The sequence below is a fragment of the Geotrypetes seraphini genome, chromosome 11 (assembly GCF_902459505.1).
Source record: "Geotrypetes seraphini chromosome 11, aGeoSer1.1, whole genome shotgun sequence".
NCBI classification, from domain to species: domain Eukaryota; kingdom Metazoa; phylum Chordata; class Amphibia; order Gymnophiona; family Dermophiidae; genus Geotrypetes; species Geotrypetes seraphini.
In genome coordinates this window covers 117,092,305-117,114,594 of record NC_047094.1, presented here as the reverse complement: position 1 = coordinate 117,114,594, position 22,290 = coordinate 117,092,305, and the positions used below count along the sequence as shown (strand labels likewise).

Here is a 22,290-nt window from a genome sequence, read left to right as displayed (position 1 = left end):
TCAAAGAAGATTTAACCAGAAGGGATTGGTGAGACAATTGAGTATTGTCAAACCCCTTATGATGTACCGTCCTATACCTAGAGTCCAATTTGCCTGGAACAGCTGGAATGGAATAAGGAGTTTCCAGACAGTGGACAAAGGTTTGATCCAAAAGCTTATGGAGAGGAAGCTTGAGAGATTCAGCCGGAGGTTGAGGGAGATGCATGGTCTCGAGATATTCCTTGGAGAACTTCGAGCCAGTAACTAATTGAATATCCAAGTCAACCGCCATCTGACGAAGGAAAGATGAAAAGGACAGCTGATCTGCTAAAGCCTGGCCTCGAGAAGGACTCAAGGACATCAAGGCAGCTTTGTCCAGTGAAGGAGGAGACCTGGATGAAGAAATATAAACCACCGGGTCCTTGAGGTCCGGAAGCAGAAGGATCGATGGAGGTGGTGGAGAAAACTGAAGAAAAGGCTGCTTGCGGTGAGGCGAGGCATGCGAGCTGTGCCTCGAAGCAGGCCTCGAGGATCGAGGAGAACGTGCCCTAGTCGAAGCCCCCAGAGAATGGATAGGGCTGGAGGCTGTGGAACAAAGCAGTGGAGGCTGAGAAGAGGAACCTCAATGCCCTCGCAAAGACTCTGCTCCTTGCTTCGAGTGTGAGGGTTCCAACGGAGGCACTGGCAAAGAATCTGCTCCTTGCTGTCCGTGCCCAGATGCCAGACCAGACACTCGCAGAGACTCTGCTCCCTGCAAAGAGTGTGCATGAGACTGAGATATAGGAGGCGGCTCGACCTCGCGGGAGACCGCGGTATGCCCAGGCTGGATTTGTGAGAGAAGCTTTGGCCCCATGGTAGTAAAGAGCTGAATGAACTGCTTCTCCAACAAGGTCTGGAACGAAGCCGGCAAGGATGGATCTGCGTCTCCAACGGGACCACCTGCACGGGCCTTGTGTTCCCTCGAGGCAATGTGAGAGTGCTTGGACTTAGAAGCCTTAGGCACTTTAAGCACCACCGTGGGAATGGGCTGCTGCCTTATCTGATCTGAAGAGACAGAGGAAGGCATCGCAGCAGGCGTCGAAGACAGAGCCGGTACAAACGAGGCAGGTTTGATGAGACTCGGAGTAGAAGCTGTGGAAGCCGGAATAGCTTCGGAGGAGGTCAAGGGCGAAGTACCCTTCAACGTGGAGAGCTCCATTGAAGACTTCATGCTGAAGAGCTGCTCCCACAGGATACAACGACGCCTAAAAGCACGAGACTTAAGTGTTGAGCAAGGCCGGCACAATTTCGGGAGATGTTGAGGCCCAAGACACCGAAGACAGCGTCGATGAGGGACCATGAGGGAAATCGCAAACTGGCATTGGAACACTTTTTAAAACCGGTTGCAGGCCGGGACATAGGCCGAAAAAGAGCCACCGCAAGATCGAAGCCGCGGGGCTGCGGCCACAAGGCCAGCCTGGTCAAACGAACGGAAGAATTTTTTTTTTTTTTAAAGAAAACAACAAAGAAAAAAACAGCGATTCATGACAAAAAGAACACAAAACCGCGGTCGAAAGAAGGCACAAGTGAAAATACTTCACGCAGAGTCAAAGACGGACTTCTCGGCTCCGCAGAAAAGTAAGAACTGAGGAGACGCGCCCTGCGCTGGGCGGGAAGGCACTCGTGCATGCGCGGTGCGAGTGACTCGAAACTTCGAGTTTCTTCAAGCAACTCTGCTTGTGAGGCGTCCACATTAGAAAGCTGCACGGGAACGGGGACGACGGGAATCCCGCGGGTTCCCCCTTCGGGTCACGGGGATCCCGTGGGGACGCCCCTAAGGTTGCGGGGATCCCGTGGGGACGCCCCCTAGGGTCGCGGGGATCCCATGGGGACGCCTCCGAGGGTCGCGGGGCTCCTGCGGGGCTGGATGTACTCAGTCTTCTGGATGTACGCGGCTCTTCTTCTCCCTACCTTCTCTGCTTGCAGCACAGAGCCGAACGGAAGTCTTCCCGACGTCAGCGCTGACGTCGGAGGGGAGGGAGGGCTTAAACAAAGCTTAAACAAAGCCCTCCCTCCCTCCGACATCAGCGCTGACGTCGGGAAGACTTCCGTTCGGCTCTGTGCTGCAGCAGGGCAGATAAGGAGAAGGAGAGTAACCTCGCGGTTCGAGTGGCTACCAAGGGAGGGGGGCGGTCCGCCCCGCCCCGCCCCGGTTGCAGCACAGCCGGCCAGGTCCCCTTACTTTTGTGGCACTTCCCCGACCGACCGATAACAGCCCGGGTCCGACAATCCTCCCTGCCCTGTAGCCGCAAATCTAAATTACCTTCTTACAGCAGCTGTAAGAAGGTAATTTAGATTCACGGTTAAGGGCAGGGAGGTTTGTCGGACCGGGGCTGTTGTCGGTCGGTCGGGGAAGTGCCACAAAAGTAAGGGGACCTGGCCGGCTGTGCTGCACCCGGGGCGGTAGAGAAGGAGGGGGGAGAAGGACGCTGAAAGGCCATGGTGAAGACAGGAGGGGGGGGAAGGACTCTGAAAGCACTTGAAGACAGAGGAGGGAGAAGGACGCTGAAAGCACATGGGGGAATACAAAGGGGTGGAGAAGGACGCTGAAAGGCCATGGGAAGGGCGGGGGGGGGAAGGACTCTGAAAGCACTTGTGGAAGACAGAGGGGGGAGAAGGATGCTGAAAGCACATGGGGAAGACAAAGGGGTGGAGAATGACGCTGAAAGGCCATGGGGAAGACAGAGAGGGAGAAGGACGCTGAAAGGACATGGGGAAGATGGGGGGGAGAAGGACACAAAGGAAATGAGGAAGAGAGAGTAGGGAGAAGACACTGGCAGGGAAGAAGACAGATGCCAGACTATGGGGGGAGCGGAGAGAAGAAGATGGGTGCCAGACCAATTTGGAAGGGGGAAGAAAGGGAGAGGCACAGTAACAGAGCAAATGGAAGATGCAGAAGGAAGAGAGACAGTGGATGGAAGGAATTGAATGAGAACATGAGGAAAGCAGAAACCAGGCAACAAAGGTAGGAAAAGAATTCTATTTCTTTTTTTTTTTTTTTTGCTTCAGGATAAAGTAGTATATTAGTTGTGTTGATAAAAATTTATAAACATTAGAGGCTCTGGTAGAAACCCGTTTACAAAGTATGTATTCTTCCCAATTAATATTTTCAAATTAATAAAGTCTTTTTGCTTATTTGTAAATGGGTTTCTACCAGAGCCTTTAATTCAGTAGCATAATTAAATGAAATAACTATTTCTGAAGTTTATAGGGATGGGCGGGGACGGAGGGGATTCCTCGCGGGGACGGGTGGGGACGGAGGGATTCCTCACGGGGACGGGTGGGGACGGGTGGGATTCCTCGTGGGGACGGGTGGGACTTTGGCGGGGACGGGTGGGGACGGGTGGGATTTCTGTCCCCGCGCAACTCTCTAGTCCACATCGAGGCTCCGTCAGATGGCGTCACCCACTTGTGAGAATACCTGCCTGCTTGTCCTGGGGTAACACCTTCGCCTAGTATGGAATATGTCATCACAAACTAACCCCTCCCCCTTTTACAAAACTGTAGTGTGGATTTTAGCCACGGTGGTAACAGCTGACGCTCATAGAATTCTGAGCATCAGAGCTGCTACCACCACGGCTGGCGCTAAAAAACACTCCACAGTTTTGTAAAAGAGGGGATAAAATAGAAATACATAAACAAAGGTTAAATTGAACCAGCAAGAAGCTGGATTCTGCATAAAATGCAACACCACAGAAACAGTGACACATGTCTCCTAAAGCAATAAATAAATAGAAAACTTTTGTTCTATCTTTGTCTTCTCTTGTTTCTGCTTTCCTCATCTTCTTGTTACTGTCTTCCTTCCATCCACTGTCTGCCATCTCTCTGCCCCTCCCTATATGGCACCTTCTCTCCTTCTATGCCCCTTCCAAAAACTGTATGCCTCCCCCTTCCATCTCTCCTTTCACCTCCATTGGTCTGGCATCTCTTTCCTCTCCACACCTCTCCTCTGCAATCCTTTTCCCTTTCTTCCCTCATTTTTCTTTTCAATTTATTTTCTGCATCTGTCTAGATTACGTTCTTATTACCCTCTCATCAATGTCCTTTTTTACTGTCTACCTAAAGCTTGCCACCTCTTTCCCTCAGCCCTCCAGTGTTTCCCTAACTCAATCCTTTTCTCCCCATCATGTGCCCTCCTTTTATTTATCCCCTCCTTTCATCATGTGCCCTCTTTCTCTACCCCTTCCAACTAGTACCTTCTCCTCTCTCTGTCCACTTCCATCGTCTGCTCCCCTCTTTCTCTCCTCCCATTTCCTTCCTGCATTTGCTCCCTTATCTCTCCCATCTGCACTTCCATCCAGCATAGACTCCCCCTCTACCCGCCACACTACCATCCAATGTCTGCCCTTTCTCACTCCATCCACCCCTCTTCAATCAGCATCTGCCCCCTTTTTTTTCCCTCCAATCCAATTCCATCCAGTATCCTTCCCCCTTATGTCTCTCTCCCCTTTCCCTGTATATCAATTCCATCAGCACTACCCTTCCATTCCACCCTGCCCTTTCTCTCCCTGCACCACTCTTTCATTCCAGCAGTCCTGCTTGTTTCTCGCGATGACTGTAGCTGCCGATCCACCCCACTCTGACATACTAGCTCTGAAGCAGAGTCGGCAGCCGCGTGCTTGAAGGTCTCGCGATGACTCCAGGCTTTGTTCCGGAAGAAGTAAGTTATGTCGGAGGGGGTTGACCTGGCAGACGCAGGGAGTTGCGGCAAGGACCCGCGATGACTGCGTCTGCTGGGTCCACACCCTCCAACATAACTTACTTCTTCCGGAGCAAAGTCATCAGGGGACCATCCTGCACCTCAGCGCAGCTGCCGACTCTACTCTAGAGCAGTGTTTTTCAACCTTTTTACCCCCCTTGGACCGGCAGAAATAAAAGAATTATTTTGTGGACCGGCAAACTACTAAGACTGAAATTCAAAAAACACATTTCCGCCTCATCTCTGCAAGCTCAGTCACAGCAAACTATCCGATCCCATCCGCACAAGTCTCAGTTATGATTTTATATTGAACCTATTTTATTAAAGTATAAAAAGAAACAATATTCTGTACAATTGTCATTTTATAAATATAAATATACAGAGCAAGGACCAACAAAACCCCTGTCTCCCCTCCCCTTCACATATATCCCCTCTACTATCAAGAAAACTGAACAAGCCAAATTATTATAGAATGCTACACAGAAATATTATGCTAACAGAATACTGCAGTCACACATGACAGTAATAGTGTTAGGGGAATGCCCCCTGGTCCGAGAGAGCCCTAAGCTAGCTGGAAGCTAAAGAAGCACTGCCTGGGCTTTGCAGTCCCCAGTTATGTCTCTAGCAGGATACATATTTCAAATCTGATATATTCTAATGACAAAATAGAAATAAAATGATTTTTTCTACCTTTTGTTGTCTCTGGTTTCTGCTTTTATCTTGCTTTTATCATGCTTTTATCATGCTTTTATCTTCTTTTCACTCTTTTCCTTCCAGCGTCTGCCCTGTCTCTTCAATCCAGCATCTGCCCGTTCCATCCACTGTCTGCCCTTTCCAGAAACTGTCTGTCTCCCCCTGCCATCTCTCCTTTAGGCGCCCCCCCTCTTTGGTCTGGCATCTATCATCTTCCCTCTGTTCCCTCATGGTATGGCAACTTTCTCCTTTCATTTCTCTTTCCCTCCCCACTGTGGTTTTTAGCATCTCTCTCTTCTCATTTCCTCCGCTCAGATCTGATATCTCTGTCTCCCTTCCCCGTTCTCTGGCATCTCTCTCTCTTCCCTTCTCTGGTCTTCCTTCTTTATTTTCTGCATCCGTCTAAATTAAATTCGTTCTTACTATGCAGTCCTCAAATTCCCTCTTCTCACTATGTCTACCCACAGCATGCCACCCCTTTCCTTCACCCTTCCACTATCTCACTAACTGTATCTTCTTCCCCCATCCAGCATATGTCCTTTTTCTTTATCCCTCCTTCCATCCAGTATGTGTTCTCTTTCTCCACTTCCATTCAGCATTTGCTCTCCCTTCTCCCCCCTTCCATCATCTGCCCCTTCTCCCCACTTCCATCATCTGCCCCTTCTCTCTCTTTCCCCCACTTCCATCATCTGCCCTCTTCTCTCTCCCCTTCTCTCTCTTTACCCCCACTTCCATTACCTGCCCTCTTCTCTCTCCCCACCTCCATCATCTGTCCCCTTCTCTCAATCTCTCCATCCATCACAGGCCCACCTTTCTCCCTTCTTCACCTTTCCGATTTTGGCAACAAGATCAGCAAGGCCCCCCCCTCCGCGACGGCACTCAGCAGCATTGTCGCCCCCCCCCCACCCTCCCCCGCAGCACTCAAGTTCGGCCTCCTTCTCCTGGCATCAACAGAACTTCAGATGGCAACAGGTGCTCAGTCAAAAGCTTCCCCTGACTCAGCTTCCTGTTTCCACCCAGGCAATTCATTCAAAGGGAAGCTTTTGACTGAGCACCTGTTGCCATCTGAAGTTCTGTTGATGCCGTGAGAAGGAGGCCAAAGTTGAGTGCTGTAGCGAGGGGGGGGGCGCCAATGCCACTGAGTGCCGTCGCCGTTGCAGCCCAGGAATTTTCCGGACCTAGCCGGCTGTGCACCCCCCCCCTAAGGCTGTACCCGGGGTGGACCACCCCCTGCCTCCCCCTTGGTACGCTACTGAAGAGCCCAATAGTAACATGTGTGCTCTCCAGGCCAATCCCATATTCTATAGACAACGAATGAAGCCCACATTTACTCAATATTAATCTCTCCACTGCAGGAAGACCAAAATATATTCCCTTCCTATTGAAAATCACAAGGCTCAGGAAGCAACAGTGGAACCAATATACTGTATACCACCTCCAACCTCCATAAAAACAAGAGGGATTCGGCAGCCCTACCACCATACCTCCCACTTTAGAAAGATCATCAAAAGGGTTTTGGTGGGCCCAATCTAACACCTGCCACTTCAACAAAAAGGAATTTGGTGACCCCCAATATATCAGCTCCCACCCCAATGAAACTCACTGACACTAACAAGAAAAACAACAAAACAACTTCTTATCCCTTTGAGTGATACAGGCCCTCAAAATAATTCTAAAATAATTTTTAAGGAAATGCCGAAAATAAGTGCCCAGCTTGGCAAAAACTTTCAATGTCATATAATGCAGCAGCCATATAATTCACCCCAGAGATGAGAAAATCCAAATCATGCAGCACCAGTGTAACTGCTCAGTGTTCCTTGAATTATCCAATAAATTCATATTTGTTTAGTCCATTGGTTGTCATCCCCTATATTTGATATAATACACATTATGCAAGTTAGATTCTTATTTTGTGCTTCTTGCACAGGAAACTTTTATAAATCATTTTTTAATGTGTTGTTTATTTTTTTTTAATCTTGTTTCCTCTAATTTTCTTTAAAACTACAAGGGTCAAGTCCTGCCTAGGCCTGCTCTGCTTTCTGAACTACAAGGGTCAGGTCCTGCCTGGGCCTGCTCTGCTTTCTGAATGGCTGTCGTCAGTTCTCGCGGGACTCGTAATAACTGACAGTAGCCATTCAGAAAGCAGAGCAGGCCTAGGCAGGAACGAGCTTCTGATCCCCATTGCTGCTGCCTGGCTCCCACTGTCGCCCACCCGCCGCCGCCTTCAACTTCATGCTCGGCCTCCTGCACGTCTTGCTGCCCTGCTTTTGTCAGGGGGCGCACAGGGGTAAATCAGTAGGGCCTGATCGAGGGGCAGGGGGAGCACAAAGCGTGCGGGCAGAAAACAAAGAGCAGAGCGAGGGAGGCTGCGTGGTTCTTCAGAGACACCGGGGGGGGACTGCAATACAATCCTGGGAGCTTTTGTCTGGAGAAGGGAAAGGTTGCAGCTTCTAGAGGTGGGGAGAGAAGGATCTTTTAATGCCGCTTGCATTGTTTCTTGTACTGGCAGGTCTTTCCATGAGGGGATGAGGAAGGAACAGAATACAGCATGTTCTACTTGGTCTGAAACCTCTATGCCAGGAAAGCACAGTTACTTACCGTAACAGGTGTTATCCAGGGACAGCAGGCAGATATTCTTAACTGATGGGTGACGGCACCGACGGAGCCCCGGTACGGACAATTTTAGAGTGATTGCACTCTAAGAACTTAGAAAGTTCCAGTAGGCCGCACCACGCATGCGCGAGTGCCTTCCCGCCCGACGGAGGCGCGCGGTCCCCAGTTAAGATAAGCCAGCTAAGAAGCCAACCCGGGGAGGAGGGTGGGACGTAAGAATATCTGCCTGCTGTCCCTGGATAACACCTGTTACGGTAAGTAACTGTGCTTTATCCCAGGACAAGCAGGCAGCATATTCTTAACTGATGGGTGACCTCCAAGCTAGAAAATAGAGGGATTGAGGGAAGGTTGGCCATTAGGAAAACAAATTTTGTAAAACAGATTGGCCGAAGTGTCCATCCCGTCTGGAGAATGCATCCAGACAATAATGAGATGTGAAAGTATGAACTGAGGACCAAGTAGCAGCCTTGCAGATTTCCTCAATAGGAGTGGAACGGAGGAAAGCTACAGATGCTGCCATAGCTCGAACCTTATGGGCCGTGACAGAACCTTCCAGTGTTAGTCCGGTCTGAGCATAACAGAATGAAATGCAAGCAGCGAGCCAATTGGATATTGTGCGTTTAGAAACAGGACGACCCAGCCTATTAGGGTCAAAAGACAGAAACAGTTGAGGGGAAGATCTGTGAGGCTTAGTGCGCTCTAAATAGTAAGTCAAAGCACGTTTACAGTCCAAAGTATGTAAAGCCTGCTCCCCTGGATGAGAATGAGGTTTCGGGAAGAAAACAGGTAAGACAATGGACTGGTTAAGGTGAAAGTCAGACACAACCTTAGGGAGAAACTTTGGATGGGTACGTAGAACCACCTTGTCATGGTGAAAAACAGTGAAAGGGGGATCGGCAACTAGTGCATGCAACTCACTGACCCTCCTGGCAGAGCTGAGGACAATAAGGAAGACCATTTTCCAAGTGAGAAATTTGAAATGAGCTGTGGCCAATGGTTCAAAAGGAGGCTTCATTAAGATCCCAGACCACAGGAGGGGCTTTGAGGGGTGGTTTCACATTGAAAAGCCCTCGCATGAATCTAGAAAATAAAGGATGAGCAGTAAGAGGTTTTCCGTGAACTGGCTCATGAAAAGCAGTAATGGCACTGAGGTGGACTCTGATAGAAGTAGATTTGAGACCAGAGTTAGACAAAGAAAGGAGATAATCCAACATCAGTTCTACTGCTAGGGAAGTTGTATCATGATGATGCAGAAGGCACCAGGAAGAAAACTGGGTCCACTTCTGTTGATAGCATTGAAGAGTGGCCGGTTTCCTGGAAGCATCAAGAATAGAGCGGACAGGCTGAGAAAGAAGTGAATGAGCCGAGGTCAGCCCGAGAGATACCAAGCTGTCAGGTGCAGAGATTGGAGGTTGGGATGAAGCAGGGACTGCTGATGTTGAGTAAGCAGAGAAGGAAACAGTGGTAGAAGTATGGGCTCCCTGGAACTGAGTTGAAGTAGAAGGGAGAACCAATGTTGCCTGGGCCACCGTGGAGCGATAAGAATCATGGTGGCTTGTTCTCTCTTGAGCTTGAATAAGGTTCGCAACATGAGAGGCAGAGGAGGAAATGCGTAAAGGAAGAGGTTGGTCCAATCCAGGAGAAACGCATCCGGTGCCAGACGGTGAGGGGAGTAGAATCTGGAGCAAAAGTGGGGCAGCTGATGATTGTGAGGAGGTGCAAAAAGGTATACCTGAGGAGTCTCCCATTGAGCGAAAATGGACTGGAGAGTCATGGGATCGAGAGTCCATTCGTGGGGTTGGAGAATTCTGCTGAGATTGTCCGCTAAGGAATTCTGCTCTCCCTGAATGTAGACAGCCTTCAGAAATAAATGGTGAGCTATCGCCCATGACCAAATCTTTTGGGCCTCCTGACAAAACAGGCGAGAGCCCGTCCCACCCTGCTTGTTGATGTAGTACATTGCAACTTGATTGTCGGTACATAGCAGGAGAACTTGAGGAAAGAGAAGATGCCGGAAAGCCTTGAGGGCATAAAACATCGCTCGGAGTTCCAGGAAATTGATGTGATGTTTCTTTTCCTGGGCAGTCCAAAGACCCTGAGTTTGGAATTCGTTCAAGTGAGCTCCCCAGGCATAGGGGGAGGCGGCGGTGGTGATGACCAAATGATGTGGAGGCAGATGGAACAGGAGGCCTCTGGAGAGATTGTAAGATGTCAACCACCATTGTAGAGATCGACAAAGAGATAATGTCACAGATATGTGTCGAGAGGAAGGATCCGTCGCCTGGGACCACTGGGTAGCAAGGGTCCATTGAGGAGTGAGTAAGTGAAGACGTGCGAAGGGGGTGACATGAACTGTTGAGGCCATGTGACCCAAGAGTATCATCATTTGTTTGGCAGAGATGGAGAGCTGTGGAAGCACCTGCTGACAGAGAAGAGTATGAAGGCGGTTGGATGGAAGAAATGCCCTCATGAGGACAGTGTCCAGGATCGCTCCTATGAATTGAAGCCGCTGAGTGGGGATAAGATGTGATTTGGGCAGATTGATTTTGAAACCCAGAAGTTGAAGAAAGAGGATGGTCTGGTTGGTGGCATGAAGCACTGCCTGAGAGGAAGGAGTTTTGTTTAACCAGTCGTCTAGATAAGGGAAGACCTGAAGATGGTGGGAGCGCAGAAAGGCGGCCAACACTATGAGACAGTTGGTGAATACCCTGGAAGAGGAGGCAAGGCCGAAGGGTAACACCTTGTATTGGTAATGGCAGCGATTGATCATGAAGCGGAGATACTGTCTGGACGCTAGGGTGATCGGAATGTGAGTGTAGGCCTCCTTGAGGTCGAGGGAGCATAGCCAGTCGCCCTGAGTGAGAAGAGGATAAAGTGTGGCCAGAGAAAGCATTTTGAACTTTTCCTTGACTAAACATTTGTTGAGATCTCGGAGATCTAGTATGGGTCTGAGGTCTCCTGTTTTTTTGGGAACCAGGAAATAGTGGGAGTAGAAACCCTGCCCATTCTGATCTAGAGGAACTTCCTCTATGGCATTCAGAAAAAGAAAGAATTGTACCTCCTGAAGGAGGAGGGAGGACTGAGGAGTGTTCAAAGCAGACTCTTTTGGGGGGCTTTGGATGGGAAAAGTCTGAAAGTTGAGAGAATAGCCATGGCGGATGATATTGAGAACCCACTGGTCTGAGGTGATGGTCTCTCAACAGCTGAGAAAAAAAGACAGACGTCCTCCTATAGGTTGAGACTGCTGGGCTGATGGAAGAAGGCTGGCTAGGCTCTGGAGAACGGAGTCAAAAGGGTTGAGTTGACTTTGGTGGAGGAGGAGGCTTCACCTGTTGCTGCTGTTGGGCATGAGGTGGCTGACGTTGTTGTGGACGTTGACATCTAGGTTGTTGGGAAGCCGATGGTAAGGGACGAGCAGAATAGCGCCACTGGTAAGCCGACTGCTGGCGGAAAGGTCGGGCAGGCGGAGGTTTCTTCTTATATTTAAGAAGTGTCTCCCAACGAGTCTCATGGGCAGAAAGCTTTTGAGTTGTGGAATCCATGGACTCGCCAAACAATTCATCACCTAAGCAGGGGGTGTTGGCAAGGCAGTCTTGGTGATTGGCATCGAGTTCGGAAACCCGAAGCCAAGCGAGACGTCTCATGGCAACCGCCATTGCTGTAGTTCTGGAGGTAAGCTCAAAGGTGTCGTAGATGGAACGCACCATGAATATACGCAGTTGCAACAAACTAGATGTGCAGTGAAGGAAAGAGGAAAGCTTCCTATCTGGGAGATATTTCTCGAAGGAGGAAAGCTGATGGATAAGTTGTTTCAGGTAAAAAGAAAAGTGAAAAGAATAGTTACCTGAATGGTTGGCAAGCATGGCATTTTGGTAAAGGCGTTTGCCAAACTTATCCATCGCTTTGCCCTCTCTGCCAGGAGGGACAGATGCATAGACATTAGCGCCAGTAGATTTCTTTAAGGTGGATTCTACTAGCAAAGATTCGTGAGGCAGTTGAGGTTTGTCAAATCCCGGAATGGGAATAACTTTATACAATGTGTCCAATTTGCGAGGAGCACCGGGTATGGTTAAGGGTGTCTCCAAATTTTTATAAAAGGTTTCCCTCAAAATATCGTGCAGAGGTAGTTTGAGAAATTCCTTGGGAGGCTGATCAAAGTCCAAAGCTTCAAGAAAAGCCTTGGACTTCTTGGACTCAGCCTCCAGAGGAATAGACAGGGACTCACACATCTCTTTTAGAAAAGAGATAAAGGAAGATGAATCCTGTTTATTTGAAGGATCACGGCCAGCAGGATCCTCTTCAGGGGAGGACGCTTCTTCCTCAGATACAAGAGGGTCTTCTGAGTCATCCCAAAGGTCAGGATCCCTGACTTGAGAAGCCCGACTCCGAGACTCCAGTGTCGAAGGCTCAAGATGTCGGGATTTACGCACCGACTACCCGGAGCGCTGAGAAGCGGTACCCAGGAAAGTCAGAGGTGGGCAGTGCCGAGAGGGGTCAGAGACCAGTGCGGGGTCAGATGGTTGTACCGCCCAATGAAGACCTCTGGGTTTGGCAGTCAATTCCAGCATGGAGACTGAAGCAGAGGAATATGCCGGTACCGACAGAGCAGCAGCCGACAATAAAGGCTGCTCCACGCCGGTACCGGTGGTTCAGACCGGACCGGAACTGGAAGGGTCGGTGCCAAGAGAGCAGGAAGGAGCTTCTGCAACTGCTCTTTAAGATGCACCTGAAGGACGGCTGCAATTTGCTCGTCCAAAGAGGGCACTGGTACCGCTTTCTTTTTCTGCGGTACCTGTGGTGCCGCTCGACGCCCAGAGGATGAGGAGGCAGATGAAGATGCACTCACCTCTATGGGGGCGGAGCGCTTGCGAGGACGCCTCGTGGTCGGCAGGATTGGACTCTCTGCCACAGCGACCGGAGGGCGTTCTAGCATGGAAGGCTTCTTAGCTGGCTTACCTGACTGGTGCGACGCCAGAGCAGTGTCACGCGGTGTCGATGAAGTGGGTGCCGGTTGCGAAGCTGTCGATGCCGGTGTCCATGACGAGGGATCAGTCATCGCGGCACCAAAAAGTAATTCTTGTTGAAGCTGCCTGCTTTTTAACATGTGCTTCTTTAAAGTAGCACAACGGGTGCAGGTGGAAGCCCTATGATCCGGACCCAGGCACTGTAAACACCAATTGTGCGGGTCGGTCAATGAAATGGGCCGTGCACACCGTTGGCACTTTTTGAATCCCGGCTGAGGGGGCATGAAAGTAAACATGGCCTCTGCCAAATCGAAAGCCGAGGCTTCGATGATGGCAACAGGCCACGCCGGGGCGAACCCGAGAAAAGAATGTAAGTGAGTTTTTTTGGGGTTTTTTTTTAAAAGAAAAACTAAAGAAAAGAAAGAAAATAAGGAAGAAACTCTTCCAAGACAAAAACCGCGTGAGCGGGAAGGCGAAAAAAGGGTTTTCAACGGCCGTTGAAAAAAACGCGTCTTCTTAGCTCCGCGGAAACTAAGAAACTGGGGATCGCGCGCCTCCATTGGGCGGGAAGGCACTCGCGCATGCGCGGTGCGGCCTACTGGAACTTTCTAAGTTCTTAGAGTGCAATCACTCTAAAATTGTCCGTACCGGGGCTCCGTCGGTGCCGTCACCCATCAGTTAAGAATATGCTGCCTGCTTGTCCTGGGATAAAACCATTTCCATAAGCTTTAGCAGCAGAGATACTTTAAAAGAGATCAGATAAGGGTAACTAATAGCCGACAACATTAACTCAGTCTAGCTACTATGGAGAAATTCTATAATGCGGCATCACTATTTGGACACTATAATAATGCAAGTAATGAGTCTCTCCACTGCTAACTCTAGACTGTCCCTTCTTTCTTGCTGTATGCCTGGAACAGGTTGACAGAGTCCATAGTCTGTTATTGAGAAAGACATGGGGGGGAGCCACTGCTTGCCCTGGATCAGTAGCACGTAATGTTGCTACTCTTTGATGTTCCGGAATCTTACTATTCTTTGAGATTCTGCCTGGAATCTTGATACTCTTTAGGGTTCTAGAATCTTTTGTTACTGGGGGTGTTTTTAAAAGATACGGGGGGATTAAAAAAGGTACTCGGGGAACAGGGTGCAGAGCCTGGCAAGGAGTGTGGGGTTGGGTGCAGAGCAGTGTTCCTTCTAAGGTGAGCGCATGAGCGGTCGCTCACTATTTTCAGTGGCGTCGCTCATACGTTTTCTCCTGTCGCTCACTCGAGGGCGGGCGGAGGTGAGAGGAAGCGGCGGATGCCTGTATTTTAAAGTTGAAAGATGCAGCGGCGGCTCCTCTCAAGATCCCCGACTGCATCGGACTTCCGACGCAGGTGGGGATTCGTGAGAGGAGCCGCTGCCATGTCTTCAGTGTCGTACTAAGGGGGGGGGGGGCGGTCCGCCCCGGTTGTGCACCCGCCCTAAGGCTGCAGTCAGAGAGAAAGTTCGGGCCAGCCAATCGCTGCCTGGCTGAGCAGAACTTCCTCTCCGACGGCAGAATTGACGTCAGGGGATTGCTGGTCAGCCCAGTGGGAAGCAGAGAGAGCTTGGGGCAGCCGCGGCGGTGGCTTTGGGGCCTGTTTCCCCCGATGGTTGCGGCAGTGGCTTTGGGGCCTGTTTCCCCCGATGGTGGCAGCAATAGCTTTGTGGAAGGTAGGGAGAAAGAAAGGGGGCAGGCAGGGAGACAGAAGGGAAACAGAAAAAAAGAAAGGGGGCATCAAGAGAGAAAAAAGAAAAAAAGGGCAGGAAGAGAGGAAGAAAAAGTTGGGGGAGGGAATGAGGTCTGGAGGAGAGGAAACATACAGGCTGAAAGAAGGGAAAAAAGATTGGATGCACAGTCAGAAGATGAAAGTACAACCAGAGACTCACCAGACAAGGTAGGAAAAATGATTTTATTTTAAATTTAGTGATCAAAATGTGTCTGAATTTATATATGCTGTCTATATTTTGCACTATGGCCCCCTTTTATTAAACCGCAATAGTGTTTTTTAGCGCATGGAGCCTATGAGCATCGAGAGCAGCGCTGGGCATTTAGCGCAGTTCCCTGCGTTAAAAACTGCTATTGTGGTTTAATAAAAAGGGAGGGGGGTATATTTGTCTATTTTTGTATGGTTGTTACTGAGGTGACAATGCATAGTCATCTGCTTTGACCTCTTTGAAAAAAACCCAGAATAGGAATGATAATTAACATTTTCTCAGCGTATAGTGCACTTTGTGTTTTTTAATTTTATTGTTGGTAGAACATTTTGACTTGGTCATTTTAAAGTAGCTCGCAAGCCCAAAACATTTGGACACCCCTGAGCTAGAGCGTTAAAGCTGTGTATTTCTATTTTATCCCCCCTTTTACAAAACTGTGGAGCGTTTTTTAGCGCCAGCAGTGGTGGTAGCAGCGTTGATGCTCAGAATTCTATGAGCGTCAGAGCTGTTGCTACCGTGGCTAAAATCCACACTACAGTTTTGTAAAAGGGGGAGGGGTTAGTTTGTGATGACATATTCCATACTAGGCAAAGGTGTTTTCTGTGTTCTGTGTGTTGTGGGTTCAAATCCCGCACTGCTCCTTGTGACCCTGGGCAAGTCACTTAATCCTCCATAGCCCTAGGTACGTTAGATAGATTGTGAGCCCGCCGGGACAGACAGGAAAATGCTTGAGTACCTGACTGTAAAAACCGCTTAGATAACCTTGATAGGCGGTATATTAAATCCTAATAAACTTGAAACTTGTTCGAAAGACATAGTTTTCTGTTAGGATTGACGGTGTAGGATTGATCTGTGCTGGTCTGGCTTGTTTAGATTTACAATGGGTGTATTGATGTACTGCTCACTGCAATATGTAAGATGCTGCCTTTTCCTAGGTACTCATATGTAATGTGTGGCTTGTTACTAAAAATCGTGTTTTTAGTACAGATGGGGGGGGGTTGCCAAAAAATGATGGACCCCGAGTGTTACATATGCTAGGTACGCCACTGTATATAAAGATACCAGAAAGCTGGCGAAGCAAAAACTTTAAGTAAATTGTTATTCTTCTAAGTTTTGACTATTTAACCCTCCCACAATCTCATTGGCACTCGTTTCAAGTTTATTGAGATTTTGATTTAAACGCAATATCAAATATTTTCAATGCGTATAACAAAAATAAATTTGGGGAAATAAATAAAACCATTTGAACAATAAACATACAAACATATCCATAGATGATTAAAAATACATAAGGAGTACAAGGATAAACTACATTTGTTTAAAAATGCGTCCTCCGTGCCTGCTCATAAATTTGTGGAGTATGTAACTTGTCGCTCATGCATATTTTTTTTTGCACACACGTCATCAATCCTTAGAGGGAACATTGGTGCAGAGCCTGATAGGGAGTGAGGGGGGCTGGGTGCAGAGCCTGGTATATATTAGTACACAATTTAGTTCAGAATGTTTTTTTTCTTGTTTTCCTACTCTAAATCTAGGGTACATCTTATGATCAGGTGCTTCTTATGGAGCAAAAAAATACGGTAGTTTCTCTGGTATGTTGTTCATTGCTGTCTCAGCTGCACTGTAACTTTCCTACATATTTTGTGACATAGTGTGCTAATATTGCCAAATGAAAGGATTATTGAATGTTAGAGATATGTTTGGTTTGTTAGGTTCTAACGTCTGTGTGATTGTTCCTTTTCAACAGATTGAGCAATACAGTTGTCAATATTACCAGCTGAGGGGATTATTGAATGTTTAAAGATATGTTTTGTTTGTTAGGTTTTTACATCTGTGTGTTTCGTATTGACGTACTCTACACAGCAACCTTTTACTGCCTTTCCATCTATAGTATTACCTTCTTTTTATGTGTTCTATTCTTCTTTTTTTTTTTTTAAACAGATGACCTACCGATTGCTTATATATCAAAATACAAGTTTGAGTACTTTTTGATCTGAATGTTTCCTTGGTAGGTACCGAGCACTGTTTCTTGTCACAGATGGCCGTTTTCACTTTGATTTTTATAATTGTTTTTATGTTATAATTTCAAATTTTTAAATGGGCTTATTTTTAATAGATATTTGTCTGATTTTGTTTTGCCAAATATGCAGTCACTTTTATGTACTGTATTTTATATGAGACTTTTGTACATTGTGTTTTACTTTGATAAATCTGTTTATTTATTTGTAGACTCCCGAAGAAGGTACTTTTTTTGGGGGTACCAAAACACTGGCTGTGTTGAGCCAATCAAATTGTACTACATTTGAATAAAGATTTCTCTAGATCAGTGTGTTGCAAACTGTGTGCACACTAGTGTGCCTCCTGAGATTTCAGGTGTGCCACGACACACTGGGGAGGAGGAGAGGCGCTGGCACATCCTGTAGACAATCAGCCGGCACCGGAGCCTCTCCTTCTCTCCGGCCCTCTTCCCCGCTGGCATCCCCCACTGGCAGCTCAGGGCCCATCTGGAGGGCCTTCACGTATGTGCAGACATCAAAATGATGACATCACGCAAGCGCATGATATCATCACGGCGACATCTGCACACTTCCGGATGCCTCGAACCGCGGCCACTATGTTTAGTGTGCCACAGCTTGGCAAAATTTGCAGGACACTGCTCTAGATGGTCATTATCCAGCAGCAAATAACTCACTTCCTGCAGTATAAGTAATTATGAATATAAATCCAAACCCAGAACTATCACCCTGACCCATTCATGCTAGAAACAACATGTGCACCTGCACCACTTCCCACAGGTATGTCAAGAAGAATTCTAGATTATCCTGAAACATATTTCATCTCAAGCTCATGCTGTAATGCTCATAGTTATATGGTCTACCTTTATCATAAGCACCATAGAACAATCATATAACAGCAGCTGGGGGGCGGGCAGTGGGGGAACAGAGTGGAAGGAGCTAGGACATGGAATGGGTACAAAACTCTCCTTATGTTTACAGATGGCTTATGCCCAGAAAAGAGTGTACTAGGGTAGTGAAACAAATAAAAAGGCCATAAAAATGGCATCTAACCTCTGACCAAGATGTTCAACTGACTGGAGCTGGTCCCCACAGCATTTGTTACTTGGCAGATAAATGTTGTATTCACTAGATTGTCCACTATCTTCACGACTAAGAGGTTGTTGATGACTTCCACTGTTCTGGGCAGGGGCCCATTTGTGCTGCATTGAATGAGACACAAAGAAAGATTTATAAAGTATCGCCAGCTAAGAAAATATCATGACCAGTTTCCATCAAAGACATCAAGACTTATAAAAGCAAAATAATTCTGTGCACATGGAGCATACTGGGTCACATCCATCATAAAATCACAGCTACCAATACTGTTTGATGCAGAGCCTTGGGAGTTGTATTCACCTTGACCAGTGGAAGTTTGTTGGTGGTGGATTCCCCTTAGCTATGCACTTGAGGTCTGCCTGAGTCCGGCTGATGTACCAATTATCATCATATCCCTCAATAGTTACCTCTGGAGGATCTGCATATAGGATGACACATATAAATAAAAATATTTAAAACAAGGTACAAAATATTTTCTTTAAAATTACCTTACATTATTGTATACTGTAAACCGCTGTGTCAATTTTTAACGAATGGTAATATCATATATTGAAGAAAGAATAATGCTCACTGATCTCAATGACTAATCTAATCTTGCAATCAAACTCTTTCTAAACTGTACAACTTAAGTTCATTCAGAGAACAGTAGCAGTGAAATGCAGATGTCAGGAAAGCCTATTCTGTGGGGGAGGTGGCCAGAGCTGAAGGACATGAAAATCCTTAGCACCAGGATCCAATTTCTAGCTGCCATGGCGATCTGGATTTGTTGAGCCCTAATTTAAGCATCTTTTTAGAGCAGTGGTCTCAAACTCAAACCCTTTGCAGGGCCACATTTTGGATTTGTAGGCACTTGCGAGGGCCTAAGAAAAAATAGTTAATGTCTTATTAAAGAAATTACAATTTTGCATGAGGTAGTTTATAGTTTATAAATTTTTTCTTTTGGCTAAATCTTAATAATAATATTGTAATTTATAGCTAAAAAGACATATGATCAAGAAACTGTTTTATTTTACTTTTGTGATTATGATAAATATACCGGGGGCCTCAAAATAGTACCTGGTGGGCCACAAGTTTCAGACCATTGTTTTAGAGGGTACAGTGCCCAATTTCCTATATCTAATATAATAAAACCCTAAGCCGTGCATGCGCACTCCCATCTGCATGCTCCCGTTTTCCGTGCGTTGTAGGGCACCGCAGGTAGGAGTGCGCATGCGCGCGCATCTCTCTCCCCCCCGAGGCGGATGTTGGTGGCTGCTGGCCGCGGCAGCTGTCAGCAGCTGGTGGCCGCGGCGGGCGAGCCCAGAGCCCAGATACTCCTGAAAAGGAAGGCAAAACAGAAGGTTCTGTATCGTCGTCTCTGAGTGGCAGAGATTGAAAGAAGAGGAGCAAGAAGCTGTAAGGTCACTGGAAGGAAAAAGAATAAAGGAATTGGCAGAAGAAGGAATTGTGGCTGAGAGTGAGGCTTGCTGGAGGCTGGCCTAGCAGACAGAAGGTGGTAGTCAAACACACTAAAGGACAGGGAGCTAGAGAGACAGATTTAAAGGAAAAAATGCACAAGGAGAGAGAGACACACAGAAAAAAAAAACCAACAAAAGGAGAGAGATAGGAAAAAAAGACAAGAGACACATACAGTAGCCAATGAGACAGATAGACAGACAGTAGCCAAGGAGACAGACAGAAAAACACAAAAGGAGAGAGATAGGAAAAAAAGACAGAGAGACATACAGCAGCCAATGAAACAGATAGACAGACAGTAGCCAAGGAGACAGACAGAAAAACACAAAAGGTGAGAGATAGGAAAAAAAGACAGAGAGACATACAGCAGCCAATGAGACAGATAGACAGACAGTAGCCAAGGAGACAGACAGAAAAACACAAAAGGAGAGAGATAGGAAAAAAAGACAGAGACACATACAGCAGCCAATGAAACAGATAGACAGACAGTAGCCAAGGAGACAGACAGAAAAACACAAAAGGTAAGAGATAGGAAAAAAAGACAGAGACACATACAGCAGCCAATGAGACAGATAGACAGACAGTAGCCAAGGAGACAGACAGAAAAACACAAAAGGAGAGAGATAGGAAATAAAGACAGAGACAAACAGCAGCCAATGAGACAGATAGACAGACAGTAGCCAAGGAGACAGACAGTAAATTGTTTTAACTCTTAAGTCTGCACATATATTCTAGCACCCGTTAATCTAACGGGCTTAAACACTAGTGTAGCATAAATGAACAAGGACGTACTTACACTGAATGGACAGTGTTATTGGAATCCTGTAGGGCTCCTTGCTTGTCTTATGAGTGATAACACAGATGACACTTTGGCCATTAGCTTGACTGCTAGGAACAATATTGTACTGGCTGGTAACAGTGACTGTGCCATCAGTGTTGTTGATCTGTGAAGTGGAAAAATTCCCAGAGAGGTTTGACTGCCATGTGATTTGAGGTGGAGGTCTCCCATCAGCTGAGATGCAAGTGGCTACAGTAGTCTCCGTATCATTGGCTGTAACAAGAATAGCTTGGGCACTGTTTCTAGGTTCAGCTGCAAAAGCAATAGAAATAGCATTATCAGAATTTGTTAGTATGTAAGTGTTCTTAATTTGTTGTCTAAAACCTACAGCAATCTGAATCTAAGCAGGTCTCAACTTACATTAAAGAGCCTCTTGATGCAACACAAAGCCACCTGACTTCATCACCAGATGATCTTATTTATTTGGATTTAGCTAACACCTTTTAATTTGTAGTTCAAGGAATGTTGCATTCAGGTAGGTTAGGTATTTCCTTGTGCTCAGGTTTGTACCCAATCCAATAGATGGTGAAGAGATTTACCCGGCATCAACAGAAGCCCTGCAGGAATTGAACTTTGGTTTCTCTGTTCTCAGCTTGCTGCTCTAACTACTCTTCTACTCTAGTAAGTCAAACTTTAGGCTATATATAATAAATGAGACTTGAATAAATTTACAAATGCCTCATCTCAAAATAGCACCATTCTTGAGGAAGTGACGTCACCAGGGAAGATGGTGAATCGGGGCTCCATCCCTTTGCCTAAGCAATTTTCCCAGAAACTAGCACTTTCTGCTCTCTCATCTGTGCCTTGTGGGTGGAGCGTGTGTCGACTGTCTTTGGGCTGCTGATGGCATCTAAGTGGCATACGGAGATAGATTGGCAGCCGAGTCAGGTGACAGAGAAGCCTGGGGCCTGGCCGCCAAAAGATGCATGTGTGCTTGGCTGGCAGCAATCATCTGATGAGCCAGTCCCCGAAGAGGATTCCACCCTGGGTGATGATGATCAGGCAGCACCGACAAAAGCAGATTTTCGGGATCTCCTTGTGGCAGTTAAATCAGAGATCTTGGGGGTGGCGGAGAAGATAAAGGAGGCAGTCCTGTAATTTTATCAGGTTTTGCGGAGCTCGGAAGTCATATTGATACGGTGGAAATGTGAGTTGACTCTTGTGAGGAGAAAGTTGGAGATGTGCAGCGCCGTGTGGAGGATCTGCGAGGCGAACTCTCAGACCTTATTAATAAAGTTGAAGATATGGAAAATCGGGCATGTCGTAACAATATTCGAGTGCGCAGAGTCCCTGACACGTCCCAATATAAGGATGCTAGAGCGGTGATCAGGAAGCTTGTTCATTGGATATTACAGGATGACAAAATGGATCCTGGGGTGGAAAGAGCGCACCGCTCCTTAGGCCCTAAAGTGGTTGATCGCCCAAAAGACATTGTTGTCTGTTTCCAGAATTTTGCTGTGAAGAAGAGACTCTTACGGAGGGCCCGTGACATGGGAGCTGTTAACTGGGAGAATAATCGCCTAAAACTTTATCAAGATCTCTAAACTAAACTAAACCTTAGGTTTGTAAACCGCATCCTCTCCACAATCGTAGAGCTCGGCACGGTTTACAGGAGCTGGGATAGAAAAGGAACTCCAATGAAGGGTTATAGGCCTTAGTATAAAGAATGTTTAGAGGAGCTTAGTATACCAGAGAGGGAGGAAGTATTACATTTTTGAGAATAGCCAAGTTTTCAGATGTTTTCGGAAAAGTTGGAGGGAGCTCAGATTCCGAAGTGGGGAGGTAAGGTTGTTCCAGAGCTCAGTGATTCTGAAGGAGAGGGAGGCCCCTAGTTTTCCTGCATGGGATATGCCTTTTAATGAGGGGAAGGATAGTTTTAATTTTTGGGTGGATCTGGTGGTATTAGGATTTGAGGAATTCCAAGAAAGTGGAATAAAG

General features: G+C 47.2%; 1 protein-coding gene across 4 annotated transcripts in view; it reads right to left on the bottom strand.

Moving 5' to 3' along the window:
• Positions 1-22,290, bottom strand: part of LOC117369007 (nectin-2-like) — a 162,866-nt gene that overhangs the window by 71,173 nt on the left and 69,403 nt on the right. For all 4 annotated transcript variants that reach the window (XM_033962880.1, XM_033962879.1, XM_033962881.1 and 1 more), the window contains exons 3-5: positions 20,311-20,604; positions 18,360-18,477; positions 18,015-18,163 (exon numbers count right to left, since the gene is read on the bottom strand). In XM_033962880.1, coding sequence (XP_033818771.1) covers positions 18,015-18,163; positions 18,360-18,477; positions 20,311-20,604 — 561 coding nt within the window. The remainder of the gene's footprint in view (positions 1-18,014; positions 18,164-18,359; positions 18,478-20,310; positions 20,605-22,290) is intronic.